The 16,762-nt window shown below is 43.3% G+C and overlaps 1 protein-coding gene across 4 annotated transcripts in view; it reads right to left on the bottom strand.

Moving 5' to 3' along the window:
- TMEM104 (transmembrane protein 104) overlaps positions 1 to 16,762 on the bottom strand; it is a 61,390-nt gene that overhangs the window by 41,368 nt on the left and 3,260 nt on the right. For 3 of the 4 annotated variants that reach the window (XM_067547504.1, XM_067547507.1, XM_067547505.1), the window contains exons 3-8: positions 15,703 to 15,824; positions 10,468 to 10,549; positions 9,309 to 9,408; positions 8,555 to 8,635; positions 2,009 to 2,108; positions 1,001 to 1,109 (exon numbers count right to left, since the gene is read on the bottom strand). In XM_067547504.1, coding sequence (XP_067403605.1) covers positions 1,001 to 1,109; positions 2,009 to 2,108; positions 8,555 to 8,635; positions 9,309 to 9,408; positions 10,468 to 10,549; positions 15,703 to 15,824 — 594 coding nt within the window. The remainder of the gene's footprint in view (positions 1 to 1,000; positions 1,110 to 2,008; positions 2,109 to 8,554; positions 8,636 to 9,308; positions 9,409 to 10,467; positions 10,550 to 15,702; positions 15,825 to 16,762) is intronic. The other variant, XM_067547508.1, reaches the window with a different exon arrangement.

Genomic DNA, 16,762 nt, shown 5'->3' with positions numbered 1-16,762 from the left:
CTGATTACCTAACCATATCTCATAGCATCACATACCCTTGTTTCCACTGAAGGCAGGTGGAGAAAAGCACTGAAACCTTTCCCTGGATTACTCAATAGAGAAAGGGTTAACCAGTGCCACAGACACCATAGGATAAACTAACCTTCAAACCCAAAACAAAGATAAGCAGGGGGGAAAAAGTTCATGAAAGTTGCAAGTACGTTTTTTTCCTCAAATTTTCAGGCACTAATGACAATTATCTTCATGAGTTATAGGCGTAATATCTGGGAGACGCAGGCAGTAATCAATGCATTTCTGCCTTTCCTGATTAGGTTCTTCTGTTCAGTCAAAGAGTTATTGAAATTCAGAAAGGAAATCCTCAATCATGTAGCTTTCAAAGAAATAGGCCAAGACGCAATTTAATAAAGCAATAATATTTCTTTTAAATAATTAACTAGGCTGTGACATTTATTAATATTCCTGAGGCCTAGCTCCTGTTCCAGTGTTATTATTGCAACAGTGAAGCATGCTCAAACATGTGATCCAGCCACACATTGCCTTTAGGATGGTAATGGAAAGTGTTGCTTACATTTCCTCCTGCCCCTGGATTTACCTGCTTGCATTGATGATCTGAGGCATCCTTCCTCCATCTCCTTTCCACTCTGGTTTTTATTTAAATCCACAGCTAGAGTTCCAACAGCTCTGAGATTCAGGCTGTTTTTACTTTCAAAGCTATTGAAGCTCTTAACCCCCATTACAGGACAAAGTGAAGAATAGTGTACACTAAAGAGAATGCAGATGAAATTTCGCTTAGCATAATGTAGTTAGCCAAACTGTAATGTACTCAAGGCTATCAAGCCTGCAGTGGGAGCATTCAGCAAATCAGACTGGGTGGAAATCAGAATTCCAGACCTTTGCTGTTCATCTGTGTCATGGAAACCTGTGTTCACCATTTCAGACCAAAATGAACATTTAAAGAGGATATAGGGACCACACCAGTCATCTAGTTCTGTGCACTCACCAGATAGAGTCTGTAAGCATCAATCCGCCTGATTGGCCCCCAGCACTTGTCTGTATCGTTATACTTTGTACCATCTCCAACACTGCAGGAGTGATTGCCAGTTACGCTACTGGGAATGGGGGAGAGGGGAAGGGAGAAGAGGGAAACAAAAGCAAAACAGTAATTAAGGTCCCTCTGAATACATTAATAGCATCTTCCTCTCTCCTCCAGTCAAAGAGAATGGGGCATGGTGGAGACAGACATGCAAAGAGACTTTCCCCTGATCTTGCCCCGGGAAATATAAACACTAAGAATTATGTAACCATAGATAGATTCTTGGGCTCCTTGCAATTATTTAAAAATTTAGCTGCTGGGACAAGATGGTTGAAGTTACTAATAGTTGGATAGAGAGACTCGCACCTCTAAGACACTATTTCAAACTGAGCCCAGAGCAAACTTGAGCAAACCTCATTCTCCTCTGATAGTTATTGTTGCTTATGAGGAAGAAGTTGGTTTCAGTCTAACTCCTAATGGACACCCATCCATACCACAAACGGACCCACAACTGGCAGCCTAGTGGGCCATCTCAATCAACAGGTCAAGGACTTATTAAGCATCACGCCTGGGAATAGTCCTTCAACAACAAGGAAACATCTGGTGGGGTCAACGCAGGTCAGACTGCTACAGCCTGTGCTGCATTAACCACCTGGGTAAACAGGACTTAAGTCTGACACCAAAGTTGAATCTAAGTCAGGTCATGTGACTTTTCAGCCAGTTAATGCCAGCTTAGATGTCTCCAGTAAAGAGGGAGGCATCCAACCTCACTTCCCCATCTGTAAATACCGATGACCTATTCTTCAGTCATCTCCCGCTCTAGCTTTCAGCAGTCAAGGACAAAACCAGGTCCACTGAATATTCATTAGTCCTCCATAGCGAAGCACCCAAAGGCAAAAGGATCTGTTCCATCCTCTATCGTTAGTGCATTAGATCCCTATGCTTACAAAGAACTGCCACCATGAGCACACTCACCAGGTCACCTGCATGAGCGAGACCGGCACAGCAGCTGCGTAGATTGCCAGGTCCCCATAGAGGTAGATGATTATGCAGAAGTAAAACAAGTTGACCCCCACTGTAAGAAAAGAAAATGCATTAATAAGAGGGCTGGGGCCAGGAGGGTCCTTGAACTGTGCTCCTACAGGAGGAGTCAGCTGTTCACATCACCTCCTTGCCAGAGGATATTATTATTTTCTCCATCAATGTATGTATTTATTTAGTGATATAGTTCATGTGGGTGAGCACTGCCAAGCTAGCTACTCTGGTGACTGGAATCTTCTGCCCACAGGAGATGTACACCACAGGTGGAAGCAATGCAAACTTCCTCATGAAGCCCTGCCAAAGAATCAAAGCTTACCTCTGGCTCATTATACCCCTGGCCTCTCCACGAAGACGGTCTACAAGGGAGACTAGTGACAATTGTGAGGATGGCTTTGGTGCTATGGACCTGCTAGAAAGTGGACTGAGCATGACCAACTTCTTTCACATAAGCCACACAGCAGCTGGTGAAGGCCCTCTGACATGGGACAGACATGAGCCAGCAAGCTGAAGGTAAAAGGTGCCCTATCCAAGTAGGAACACACAAGCCCATCCAAGTTTTCTCTTCATTCTCCCTCACTCTTTAAATAAACTTATTCACTAGTGACCAGTGTCACAATTCCTGTCTGGAAATAGCATCTGAAATCATCTCACTGAAAAGTGAGAGGTGAGAAGGGACTGATGCAGTTGCAATGCATCGGAAGCCACATTTCTGGAATGCAACACAGCTTGAGGGGTAATGTAAAGAAAACTGAAGCCACAGTAATGCTCTGAATGCCTGTTCATTGCAGAGTGGTCCTTTAGCTTGGCACAGACTTGAAGCTTTGCAACTACAAAGTTCCTGAACTCCTCAAGAGCTTAGCCATGAGGTTTGAGTCATGCAGACCTCCCGAGTTCCACAGGGCTGCACCTAAGCTTCTTTGGAAGGCTCCTGCAGAGTGTATAAACTCTGAGTTTACTTTCAACCATGTGGGGGTTTGAAACTTCAGAGCTGCAGCTATGGTGACCAGAGGTCCCGATTTTATAGGGACAGTCCCAATATTCAGGGCTTTGTCTTACGTGGGTGCTTATTACCCTCCAGCCCTGTCCTGATTTTTCACACTTGCTATCTGGGCACCCTAGCTGCAGCTCTTTTCATGATGTTAAATCTGAGTTTTATCAAAGTTTCACATATTCTCCTCTGCCCACAAAGCCCTTCATTAAAACTAGGTTTTACCCGTCCTGAGCTCAGCTGGAAGGAGGAAGAAGAAATAGAAAAATCTCTGCAACAAAGCTAGTTTTATGGGCAAAAAAAATCTTAAAGGGGCACACACAAGGAGCTCTGCTGTGGTGAACTGAAATCAATAAGGATAAAGAGATGCCAAATTACACTGACCTAACTTCGAAGAAATGGAGCCGAATGCTTTAGTCTAAACAACGCCAAGTGAATCTAAATAGATTTTAGTTCCAAGGTAAGCATGCCATGGACAAGCATGCAACTGTTTCACTTTTGCAGGGAAAAAAAGAAAGCAGCAAGCATTAAAGGAGCAGAGCTTGAGAAGAACGTTATATTTTGACAAGTCTGTGCACAGGACTGGGAATCATGAACTCTTGAGTTCAAATCCCAGGGGATGCTAAATCCCCCTGTGGCCTAGGCAAATCACTTTACCTCGCTAGGTCACATATGCTATCTGTAAAGGAGGATAGCACCACTGGTTAGCTTGCAGGAGAGAGGATTAATGCTTATACAAGGCTGTGTAATTTAGAATCTCTGCTGTATATTTAGGTAATTGTACCACACCCATCACTGTGGTATTTGGATGCTAAATGCTGTACATTGTTTATCTTTTCTCCTTCAAAAGGAATCTTCTAGGTTTTGGGCTCACTTGATTAATGACCTACTGTTTGGAGGCAGCCAGGCACCTGTTCTGCAAAAAGAAATCAAATTATGGTCTCTATATTATCATTACAGCATCAGCATCCCCTACTCAAGTTTACAAACCCTTCAAGATCTTCCAGTATGGTACCTCTCAGAGCTGAGGTGACAGCTTTCAGGGAATGTCAGACTCTCTCAGGGTATATATGGGGGAACAGAAGGGAGGGGACTGGAAGAAAGTGGGGGGATGTGGTATCTTGATGCTATGCCTGAGGTATTGATGCTGAGATTATATCATTATTACAGAGCCACAAAAGTGACCCTCCACCCCAGTTAACACTGTAACCAGCTTTTCATTACAAACCTGATCTTGATCTCCCTCTTTTCTAACTTCCTTTAAAAAAGCTGACATTTCACACAGGGTCTGTAGCCACAGGAGGTTATTTTTTCTTTTGGCAAAGTTTGAAAAATGAGGTCCTTCTCTCAGAAAGTCTTTTTTTTTTTTTTTTAAAAGTCATTTAGTAAAGGGAAACTGCAGGTGCTCTTCTCCTCTGGAAAAAGTCAGGCCATTATTCTAGAAACTTGCAATTTGTTTTTTGTCAATTGTCCTCAATGAGAACTAGTGCCTTGAGGTATTTTTAAGATGGCCACATAGTTAGGGATATTCACTAGGTAACTTTGAGGGGGAAAAATAGTTAACCCTTTAGACAGAGCTGCTAATCCAAGTTCTCTCAGTTTTTAAATATCAGTTTCTAACCCTTTGTGTTGAAATGAGTCTTTAAAATGTAAACAGAAGGTTAGGGCTGAAAGTCTGATATTCCTAGTAATTCCTCCACCTCTTCTCCATTCAGTTTCCATGACATGTAACCGCACTAGTGGAAGAAGCCCCAACTCCTGCCTCTTCTGATGACTGCACATGCAGTTGCTTTAATGCACTCTTTGTACCTAGTTCAAGAAACTTATGGGAACAAAGAGTTAAAAAGTCAGTGTATTATCTAGTAGGAAGATTTATGCATTACCCCTTTCAAAGGAGTTACGGTTGCAATCACACTGATTTATTTTTTTAAATTGGGAGTCAGTGAGATCTAATGTGTAGGGCACCAGACTGGGACTACTCAGGAGACATGGGATCTATTTTAGACTCTGCCAATGGTCTGCTGGGTAACTTCAGGCAAGTTAAATCATCTCTCTCTGTCTCAGTTTCCTCATCTGTAAGATGGGGATAATACTAACCCCTGCAAAGAGCACTTTGAGATCTGTGAATGAAAACCACTATGCAATAGTTACGTATTATAATTATTACAAAATTTAAAAAAAAAGAAACATCTGGAGGCCAGGATATTTAGCATTAGGGTTCCACAAAGCCCATTAACGCTGTTCCTGTGTCAATGCCACCCTGCTTCCTTTAAACAGAGTTGAGGCCCTCTATAGTTTGGATATCCTGAGGGGTAGCCACTGTTATATTATTATTAGACCAGCATTCTGCTTTAAGATTCCTTACATTTATGAACTGGAAACCCCAGATCCTTAGAAGTCTGACTTGTTGATCTATGGGATGCAGCCATGCACCATCCTGGGTTCCTTTCGGTGCTCATGTGTTGCACTCAGGCAGCTCAGCTCAAAGAACATGCAGCGTTCCCCGTGTGACTTTCTAATCAGTGAAGTTCAGGCAAGAGGTTCCCCCCATCCTCTCAGCCTGCAGATGGACTACAGTGTCAACTCCGTTTATAAACTGCCACCAACCTTCCCTGATCAATACTTTCATTACTGGACACAAAACGGGAAGATCAATGACTTCCTGAGAGGATGGAGAATGATGAATGTACACAGAATCCATTATTATGATAAATGGCTCCTGGATCCCTGGCAGAGAGTGCCCAGCACTGTGACGGGAGAGAGACATCATTCAGAGCACGCGCCTTTAAAAGGAAATTGGTGGGGGCCCTTTATTTTTTTTTGCAGCCCAAATGCAAGTCCGCACCCGTCAGAAAACAGATGGAGAATCAGAGGTGGAAGATTTATCCCCAGCTTAACTCCACGGTTTGCCGATTCACATCCTGTCAAGATTGTTAAACCAGCCAAGGGAAATGAGCAGAGAACTCATTAGAAACAACACAGTTTCTCCCTTTTAACAGGCCAATGAGTCTCACTGATGGGCAGGGGGCTTTGTCACAGATTCCTACCTTCTCTCCAATGGCCACAAAGCCCCCAGACACCTCATATCTGCCTGTGCTACACAACATCTGGAGCCAAACATCAGACACAGTTGCTAACGGTACAAACACAGAGGCTAATGCTTTGAGCTAGTATTTTCAAACTCCAGCTTCAGACAGCCTAGATTTCTCATTCCTTAACCAATATCCAACTGATCACTGCACAACCCCTTCATTCAGGGCCCTTTGAGCTCTGTGGAGCCTTTCAAATGACTCGTGTGCTATGACAGTCTGCAGAGAGGCATGTTTAACTCGGCTCTTCTCTGATCTCTTAGGTTTGAGTTTTTCTAGCAAAGCAGAGGGGTACCTTTGAACAGGAGCTGAGCATTCACACAGGACCACGCTATCACTTCTGACCAGGGAGGGAAAGCAGCAAATGAGTCACAAGCTCCCCCCCCCCCCGAACAGTTAACTAGGTCAATTGCCTGTCTTATCTGGAAGTCAGTGTTTTCATGCTGTGGTCTATGGCAGCTTCCTGAAAGAGCTCTCATCCCATCATCACTGGGATCCGACATATTTTTGGAAGGGGATCCCTAACATCTAAACTCTGACAACTCAAACTAAAATAAAACTTTAAGAAGGGGGATTAAATGTAAGTAGTAAGCAAGCTATCCGCCATTGCTAGGAAATTTACGTGTAGTTTTTCTTGCTCAGGTTGGAAGAGACGTACATGGACTCCCAGCACCCTCTACTGGGAGAGGTTGTATCTGACATCACTGAGTAGAGCTTGAGCTCACTGCAGCTTCCTAGAATGCAGTCTCCCTTAGAACCATCACTTTCCAGTACCAGGTGTTGTAGACACCATCATTTCCTCTTCAATACACTTGCAGAGGTTTAGCTAGCCATTTGAAATTTGCATATGCACCAGCTGACCTGTTGCCCCCTTTCTGCAACATCCCCCTAATCTAGCAGGCTAGACCTGCTTTTATATACATGGATCAAAAACAATACTGCTAGACAGCACTTACACAGCACTCTTCATCGTCAAAGTGCTTTACAAATATTAATCCCCAAACCACGCCGTGAGGTAGGTAAGTGTTAGCCCATTTTACAGATGGGGACACAGGTGCAAGTGAAGAGACTTGCCCAAATATGCAGCAAATCAGTGTCTGAGCTAGGATTAGAAACTCCAGGCCCAGACCACACTGCTCTTACTCCACCATTAGAGTGGGGGCAGCTATGGTGTGAACTTCAAAACATCTAAGTGAGCTAAAAGCACTAGAGCATTGAAAGGATTCCCATGGACTTTCAGTGGGATCTGTGTTCTTAAATGACTTCAAAGCTTCTGAATCCTCCCCGCCCCGCCCCTGATTCTCCACTGAAGTCAATGGAGTTACATTAGCATAAAAGTGGTGTAATGTTGTGGAAAAGGCGGCCCATTGTGTGTTAACAAAAATACCGGTGAACAAAGAACATGCCATTCACAAGAAATTTGGCCGTGAGAGATCAAAGCTGAAAACTGTGGCATCTGTCCGAGAGTTTTCTGGCCCTGCATGGTATTTGTTTACTAACACAAACACACCATGCTCGGAGTGTCTTCGCTCTAGTTTTTTACGGCTTGTATAGCTACAGTATGAGATGAATACAGCTTTATATTGCAGCTACCTTCGTATGGTTTTCTTATTTCTTTATAGTTATAGGTTTGTTTTCGGTTATACAATAAAAAGACAAGATGTCTGCACTCATCAGGTGTGCACAGGGGGGCCCACTAAGACTGAAGCTCAGAATCAGAGAGGACATTCCTCTAGAAGTCACTTAACCAGACAGAGTCAAGTGCTCTCAGAAATTCTCCTCGTTGACCTTCCGTCCTTCAGACTGAAGCTAACTGAGGGGGGAAAATGTTTGGTGTGCTGCATCTTACCACGGTCACCACGGTGAGAGCAGCACATTCTACATGCTGGCTCTGCTGCTTTGGACCACGTTTGCAGGAGACAGAGAGAGAGAGATGAGGTGGGCACTCAATGTGTGGAGAGTCAGGTTCACAGCAGTCATGCTGGGCAGAAGCAGCTATTACTTCTACAATCTTTATGCTCACTTGTCCTATGGGAAATCTGCCCATTATGCTTCAGGAGTTTTTTTGGCTAAACCTATTACAGCCTCTCTGCCCTCCCTTACCTAGATTCTGGTGTAGTTCCCTTGTCTGGGTTGGAAAGGAATCCATAAGATCGCATTCTCTGCAACTGCAGCAGAGGACAGTCAGTAACAAAAATCCTACACAAAGGTGTTTGGGAACGAGGAGCATGTTTGACTGGAACCGTCAAGTCCTCAGAATCAGGAGGTTTAGAGAGATCCCAGAATTCATAGCAGCAGCTGCTTCCACCACCACGTTACAGGTGCCCAGCCTTAAGGAACAAAGCCACATACTACCCCATGCAGGAGGATCTTTCTCCAGAGTTCCCCAAGCAAAGTAGTTACCTTTATTGAAGAACATAGAGGCCATCTGGCCCATCTCCACCCTCTCAGTGATTTCAAAGATATTGGCTGAGCCACGTCTCTCTGCAAGTTGGAAATAAGAAATGTCCATTTACTCTTCTTGATGAGCCCAAAGGAAGGACATGCACCAGCTGGGGACATCCCATCCATTCTGGTAATACCATCCAGGACACACAAACCTCTGTGCTGCCAGCTGCCGTGCAGGCTCCCGGAAGTCACAGTTTAAGTTTCCAAAGCAAGATATTTATGCCTCAGTGACCAGATGGAATTGTTCTAGGTAAAAGGGAAGGAAAAGCTTCTTCTATTTGGAAGCAACAAAGTAAAACTAGCTTCATCCACTAGTCCATCTTGAAAGTCATAATGGCATGAGCTAGAAGAGAGCTGGCGGGCATGTGGAACTCATCTGTCATTAAAGGCTTGTCTGTTCCAAAATAACTTTGCTTGAATGAGGGGATACTCTTAGTCTTGGATAAAACTAAACAGAAACAAGGCATTCTTATTCTTGAAGAAGAATGCCTTGGTTCTGTTTAGTTTTATCCACTTTCATGGAGCTTTAAATTCACACCCTATCTTAATCCAAATTAACTTTCAAGTGTATACAAACCCTAAGAGTGAAAGGTGGAGAAGGGGTTTACTCCATTTACAGGAAGGCAGTTGTAAAGGGTGTGGTTCACACAGAAGTGGGAGAGGTCCTTCATTCCCGATTAGCAAGCGGCAGCAAAAGCTGGATACTTACGAACTGACAGGATAGGCCGCGTCTCTGATCGTTCATAGCCATCTTGGAGGAGAACATCACTATCAGAGACCCCAGAGGAAGAATCTTCATCATCGTCTTCCTAGAAGGTAGGAAAATGAGTGCAACTACCCGGGTTCTGCTCTGTGACGTCTGCTAACTGAGGCACAGCTTGTGGCAACAGCACAAGGAGGTAGAAACAATCCAATGGAACAGCCTCAGTTCCATGTGCTCATAGATGAAGAGGGGGGACTGGAAGGTACAGACCAGTGACCACATGGAGAGGTGGCAGGGAACCATATTTCCTGGTCTTTGAATGTGGGGAGGGCCCTCTGGGGAAAAAGGACAACACTGGCAGGGCACGATGAGGTGAATGGCAAAGTGAGCTATGCGCTTTCTGAGCAGGTCATATAAACAGGAGCAGGATGTCCATTCAGTGCAATCATAAAGGCACTAGCAAGCGTGATGCAATGAGTTTGTAACTTTGGTGTTGGGAGTCACAGTGTCGATACCAGATAATTTTTTTTTAAAGCCCAAACATTTAAATTATCCTAACTAGACAGAGCAGAAAAGCTCACTCCCAACTCCATCCAGCCTTCCTACTGATCGTGATTAAAATCGGACCAAAAATGATGCCTTGTATTATGTTATGCAGGCCACTAACCCCAGGAGCTAACAAACCAAGAGAGGGAGTAAATCTACAGTCAGGACAGAGTCCACAGAGAATGCACAGCACGAGTCCCTGGAATACAACCCCAATGACTGATAAGAGTATTCCAGCTTGTCTCAGCTACACAACAATGCCCTGCACTTGCTGGATCTCACACTATTTAGGGATTTATAGATCTGAATGCACCTTGAATGGTGGATTGCACTTTCCAATGCCTCTAAGGAGCATCTTAGGCCAAGACCAGTAGTATGAAATTGGGAGACAGATGGGCAGGGTTGGGGATTTTTAAGGCAGGAAAAGAAAATCCTGGGTTTTATGAGCAATACCACAGAGAAGGACCATATTTTATATGAAGACGTTAAGTACAGTGGAAATTTATTCCTTTATTAGACTTACTAATGAGGCGAGACAGAGCTAGCACAGTAATCTGAAGAGAGCCCTTAGGGACTGAAGAATGATAGAGATCAGAAAATAAAAAGCCATGACACAAACCTTGTGCTTTTCCATTCTCTTCCAACGCAGCTGGGCGTTAGCAGCAGCCATGGCCTCCATCACAAATGTTGTAGTCATGTAGCTAGAAGGGAAATTAAACGTAGCAATTACTAATGGCTAACAAGAACAGCAGAATAGATTACCGTAAATTACTCTGACCGGGCTTTCTGAGGAGGGATGCTCTCCATAGCTCTGGCATGTGCTGCAGCCTCCAAGCTATCGCTGATTACAGACTGAAGTACAGAGATTTTCTAGGTTTTGGGCATTCTTACATTTCTTATGTGAAGTGAGTATTGGTGAGATACTGGATGGACAGTCCTGGGAAATGAAGCATCTTTTGTATAAAACAGAGAACAATGCAGACAGTGGCAACGCAAAATTCTGTATTATTCTGCTGGTACATGCGAGCATATTTAGAAGCAAAAGCCTTCATGTGGCATATTCAGTCTTTGACTCTGATTAGACTGCCACCGGGGTGTCATTTGGGATGCTGTTCTGTTAGTAGCTGGACTGAGACCAAGTTTATTAACTCAAGTCTCATAAGCTAGAAGGTCTTACACAACAGTGAAAACGATGGCACAGAGGCCTAAGCATCAAACCTGGAATTTTTTGGACTCCTTAGATCTACAGGCAGGACTGAATCCTGATAGGGCTGACTTAGCCCTTCTCCTTTCTGACTCAGATAAATTAAGTGCCATGTAGTTCACTGTATGGAAGATCTTTAGAGTGAGGCCTTATAAACCAGAGTCCATCTGTTATGTGGAGATACTAAAGATCTCTTAGTATGTTTGGTAAGAGTCGGGGTTTGTCCCAGCACACTTCAACACAGTCTCCTCTTCCTCTTTTTGTACAAGGAGTTCTACCCCACTTTGCTGCTGTCCTTCAACCCAGAGATGGTTGCATTTCAGTTGTGCTGTGTAGGCAAACAGTATGATGTAATTTGGGATGTAAGGCACTACACAGATGTAAAATATTCATAAGAATACTTCCCTCTTACTGTTTCGCAAGGGTAGGCAAAGGCAAGAGTATGTTTCTTCTTTTGTTAAACTAGAAACAAGGAGACAGTTGCGGTTGCTTCATGGTATATTACCACATCCACGGGAAGGTCTCTTTTGCTGTTGTAAGTATTTTTGTTTAAGCATTTGGGGCCTGCTAGACCCATTAGTCTCACTCAGAATGCTTGTGTAAAACCATATTAAATCATATTAAACCAGCAAAATAAAGCCATAGTTAGGTGCAAATGTCAGTAAATAAAAGGACCTCTTATTTCTAGGATTCCATCAGAGGTGATCAAACTTTGACCAACTAAGAAATCAACTGGAAATTTGTCAGGCACACAAAGCCTGCAACTAATTTGCATAAATGGAACAGGTGTCTATCTTCAGTACGCTTGTGGCCCACAGATTACATGCTATCTCAGTGCAAGGGGGCTGGCTTCTTAAAGGAAGATGGAGCATCACATGCTAGGGTTTGTAATCATGAGTCAGTTTCCCCATCTGTCAAGTAGGAATAATACATACTAGGGCTGTCAATTAATCACAGTCAATGCATGTGACTAACGCAAAGCCAATTAACTGGATAAAAAAATAGTCGCAATTAATTGCAGTTTTAACCACACTGTTAAACAATAATAGAATATCAAATTAAATTTATTATAAATAGTATTTTGCAATTCACCTCATACAACTCCACTCAGTCCTACTTTTTCTTCAGCCAATCGCTAAGACAAACAAGTTTGCTTACTTTTACGGGAGATAATGCTGTCTGCTTCTTATCTACAATGGAACCCGAAAGTGAGAACAGGCATTCGCATGGCACTGTTGTAGCCGGCATTGCAAGGTGCTTACGTACCACATATACTAAACATTCATAAGCGCCTTCATGCTTTGACTTGTAGGCTCTAAAGTTTTACATTGTTTTGTTTTTGAGTGCAGTTATCTAAAAAATAATATAATTCAACATTTGTAAGTTGCACTTTCACGATAAAGAGATTGCACTATAGTACTTGTATGAGGCCAACTAAAAATACTCGTTTATTTTTTTTACAGTGCAAATATTTACAAATATTTATACTATAAAAAATATAAAGTGAGCATTGTACACTTTGTATTCTGTGTTGTAACTGAAATCAATATATTTGAAAATGTAGAAAGACATCCAAAAAGATTTATAATAAATTTAAATTGGTATTCTATTATTGTTCAACAGTGAGATTAAAGCCATGATTAATCATGACTTTTTTTAAATCTTGCGATTAATTGCAATTATTTTTTTAATCCTTTACAACCTTAATACATACTCCCTTTCCTCACAATACTGTTGTGAAGCTTAATCTTTTGGTGCCTGTCAAACACAGTGAGACCTTCAGAAGAAAGGTGCTATTGAAGGGCAATTTTTATTATCCTTGTAGATCTAAAAGCAGCAAGCAAATCATTTGGACATACTCAACAAATTTTGTCAGTGACTGTATGAGAAACATTTAAGGAGTTAAAAAACGAGAGAAAACCAACAAATGCCAAGGAGACGGCTAGAGTACTCACCCATCCAAGGTCCTAATTCATCATTACAATCTGCTTTGTCGCTTTCAGGAATGGATTGTCATTGTCTCAGCTAAATGATCATTTTAAGGTTTCTTTCCCCTCCCCCACTTTTTTTTTTTTTTTTATAAAGTAAAACTAAAATTAATCTTATTTAAGGCTCTAAAACAGTTCTTACTGCTTCACAAATTGAATTCATTTATCAGCTTCAAATGAGAAATTAGTTTTGCTAGGATGTAAATACAGCAGCCCCTTCTTGGGGCCCAGATGACTGACTATGTAGACTCTCACTGAAGGTTCTCTAGAGATTATTAGGAAGCCAGAAGTGCAAACACAGGAATGAAAGCAACAGGACAACTAAGCTCACAGAACTCTTAGCACCAATGGGCAACATTTCAAGGTTGGCACAAGAGCATGCATCAGCAAAATTTGCACACCCTGATAGCACCAAGATATAAACTGAGAAAGAACCAAAACAGACAGTAGGGAGCTGTGTACTTGGGCTTCATGCTTTGGAAATGTTTTTAAAAGGGATTGCTTCTGAATCCATCAGTCACTGGTATTTCCAGAATTTACCTCTGTCAATAATAGCAAACTGCACTTTTATTGTCATTTACAATATTAAGCCTAAACACACCTGGGATTTACAAGGATAATTTCATTCACCACTGAAATGCAGTTTCCTCGTGAGTGGAACATGGCAGCTGTTTAACAGCCAAACAGCCCAGGGCAGCTAATGAAGGAAAAAGTTGTAGCCAATCAAAACTTCAGAGAGAATTTAGACTGGCAAATGGAGTTACCCATAAGAGAATCTGACCAGGACATCACGATTAACACCCCCCACGCTCTTACAAAAGTGAGAGGGGATCTTTAATGAGCACAAGTGATCCAGATAGGGCTTTAAATCTCATCAGAAAGATGCCACCAACTTCTGTTCCCCAGGCTGAATGTGTACATCACACAACTATAGCCAAAAGCCTTCGCTCAACTGCCTTCGCTGCAACTGCACCAACACAGAGGTAACCAAGCTGAAGTCTGGTCAGCTTCAAGTTGACTTCAGGAGTTCCCAGGTCTCAGACTTGTGCAGGGGAGGAATTAGGTAGGCATAATTATAGAAAGTTACTCCCCCTCTACTCCTCGTAATAGATGAGAAATTAAGCAATCTGCAAGTTGTTGAATCACTACAGAACTGCATCCCTCTTCAATTCTACTCGGGCATCTGCGTACTCTGCTTGTGTCTAAGGCTAGCTGTGGGGCAGATGGGTTTGAAGGACCCAGATGATCTTTTGACTATTCCAATTTCTTCTCAGTGCAACATACCTAAAAGGTTATGGCTCATACATAGAAGTGATTGACACACATGAAATGTATAACCTGAGTCAATCCAATTCAGATTCAGTTCAGTTCTAGAGCCAGACCATGCCGATTCTGTGGACTCAGAGCAAGATCTGAAAATTCCACTTGTCTGTGGCAAGTAGGAAGCCTTCCCTGTTGAGCATGGGTGCCCAAGCCAGCAATAAAAGAAAAGTTTCTAACTCTTATGACTGTGAAGACAACCTTCACAATGTGAAAATCAATGCAGAGCAGCCTCCCCGAGCATGTGGGCAGACAGCGCTCCAGTGCTTGTTGCTCAGAACTTTGCCATCACAGCCAGAGTGAACTTGACATGGCAGGTTAGTTTCATGGTTGCCATTCAAAAGGCGGTCAGCTGAAGTGAAATTGTCAGGAATCCCATCAACCTGGTGATGCTGCTGGTGTTTCGGAAAGATATCCCTAGCAAAGAGGCAAGCACTGGAGTTATCCATGGGGGGAAGAGGATGCCAAGAAAAGAGGCTGGGGGAAAGGCAGAGTAGTGAAACTCATGCTTCAGGATTTCAGATGGCCACCTGTGCAGGGGTCTGGAAGGAATTTCTCTGCACAATATATTCTGGAAGCATCAGGGATGGCCATGGCTGGAGATGGGACATTGAATATAGGAGGCCAGGGCTCTGAGGTAGCGTGGTGCTTGGGCTGACTGGTTCTTGCTCACATGCTCAGGGTCTAACTGACCACCATATATAGGGGTGGGAAGGTATTTTCCCCCAGGTCAGATTGGCAGTGAGCTCAACAGTTTTTAACCTTCCTCTTCAGTGTGTGGGTGCAGGTCATTTGCCAGGATTATCATTTCCCTACCATTGTGGGGGCCTCGGGCTCTAGTGCACCTCAGTCCTTCCTAGTCTCTGCCTGTGGCACACAATAGACTAGTCTCCCATGGGCTGCAATACTTCGGTCCAGTTTCAGTTGCTGGGTTTAGTATGTGGATACAGGGTGGCGCTGGTGGCCAGGAATATACAGGAGATCAGAATAGATGATCTGCCGGTTCTTTCTGGCTTTGAACTCTATGACAAACCTCTGCCACGCAGCAGCCAGAAGGCTCTAGAGTAGGCAGGAGAGACAATGTTCTCTGCCTTCCATCGGCTGGAGGGATGTAGCTCCACACTGCAGACATCTTCTAGTCAGAAATTGATATTAAAACTACAGTCTCTGAACAGGACCCAGGTGCAGCACAAGTGTGGAAATCCCAGCAGCTAGGTGGCAGAGGGGTTGGGCTTCTCACCAGTACACTGCCCCCAAACTCTTACATGTAATCCCTGGAATAAAAATCAATCCACACTCCCAGCCTGCTGGAGACATGCAAAGAGAGACACCAAAATCCTACCTCATGAAGCCCAGGAACATTATGAGAATGAGGCTGACGAGCCAGCCAGCGGTAGCAAAGGCCTTCGGCATGGTTAGGGCTCCCGTCCCAACGATAAGGTTGAACATGTAAACCAGACCAACCTGCAATCATCCAGATAATCAGTGTCAGTGTTTGCAACCACCTTGGGGATCAGCTAAGAGAACTCGCTGACATGGCAGCTTAGGTATGGGGAATGTAACCTATGTGCATGTATAGCAAAGATAAGCACAAGGTAAAAGTAAATACAGGTGGAGGGAGACACTCAGAGCCAGAAAGGTAGTGCAGTGGATTAGTGTACTAGCACAGCACTAGTGGGGATTGATGTTCCCTCCCCAAATTTGTTCTATTTGTAACTTATGGAACATTTAAAAAAAATCAAATCAGTGGAATCCCTAATAGACATTTGACTACATCACAATCATCCCACAGTACAATTTAATACCACAATCTTCTCTTCGGAGGGCCCCACGTCCATAGAAGCAGGGGTTTCTGCAGGTAAAGAATGGGATGTATGGATAGAGTTGAACAGTAGAAGCCTGCATTATGCTGGCTTCAGGCCAGAACCATCAGACCTGATTTTCAGGAAGTATGAAATTAATTTGATTATTCTTTTTAATTAAAGGAAACAATAGGAATTTACTGACTGGACAATCAAACAACTGCTAGGGAGAGAAGGCACCTTCCAGCCACCCAGAACAGAATCAGGCGTGAGACTGTGGGGTTATATACGAGTCTCATAGGCCCCGGGGATTAAATCCTTGCTGACTAGCACAAATGCAAGAGGCACCATCACCACACACAGGCTGCCATAGTGAAGTCAGTGTTTATACCTGAAACTGAAGGTCTGGAGCTGAAAATTCTAGGGAATAGCCTGAAACATGAGACACTTTCAACTTTCATTGTCCTGCCACCGCTCTTTGTAAAGCACGGCTGAGCCAGCAAAATCCGCTGACCATGTGATCTATACTGTTGAACACTTGTGGCTGGAAGCCCTCAGCTTGGTGTACATAATTCTCTCACTCAGCATCTTTGGGCTTGG

The sequence above is a fragment of the Emydura macquarii genome, unplaced genomic scaffold (genome assembly GCF_026122565.2).
Source record: "Emydura macquarii macquarii isolate MOO-44397 ecotype Brisbane River unplaced genomic scaffold, CSIRO-AGI_Emac_v2 contig_1230, whole genome shotgun sequence".
Taxonomy (NCBI): domain Eukaryota; kingdom Metazoa; phylum Chordata; order Testudines; family Chelidae; genus Emydura; species Emydura macquarii.
This window is presented reverse-complemented; position numbering and strand designations above follow the sequence as displayed.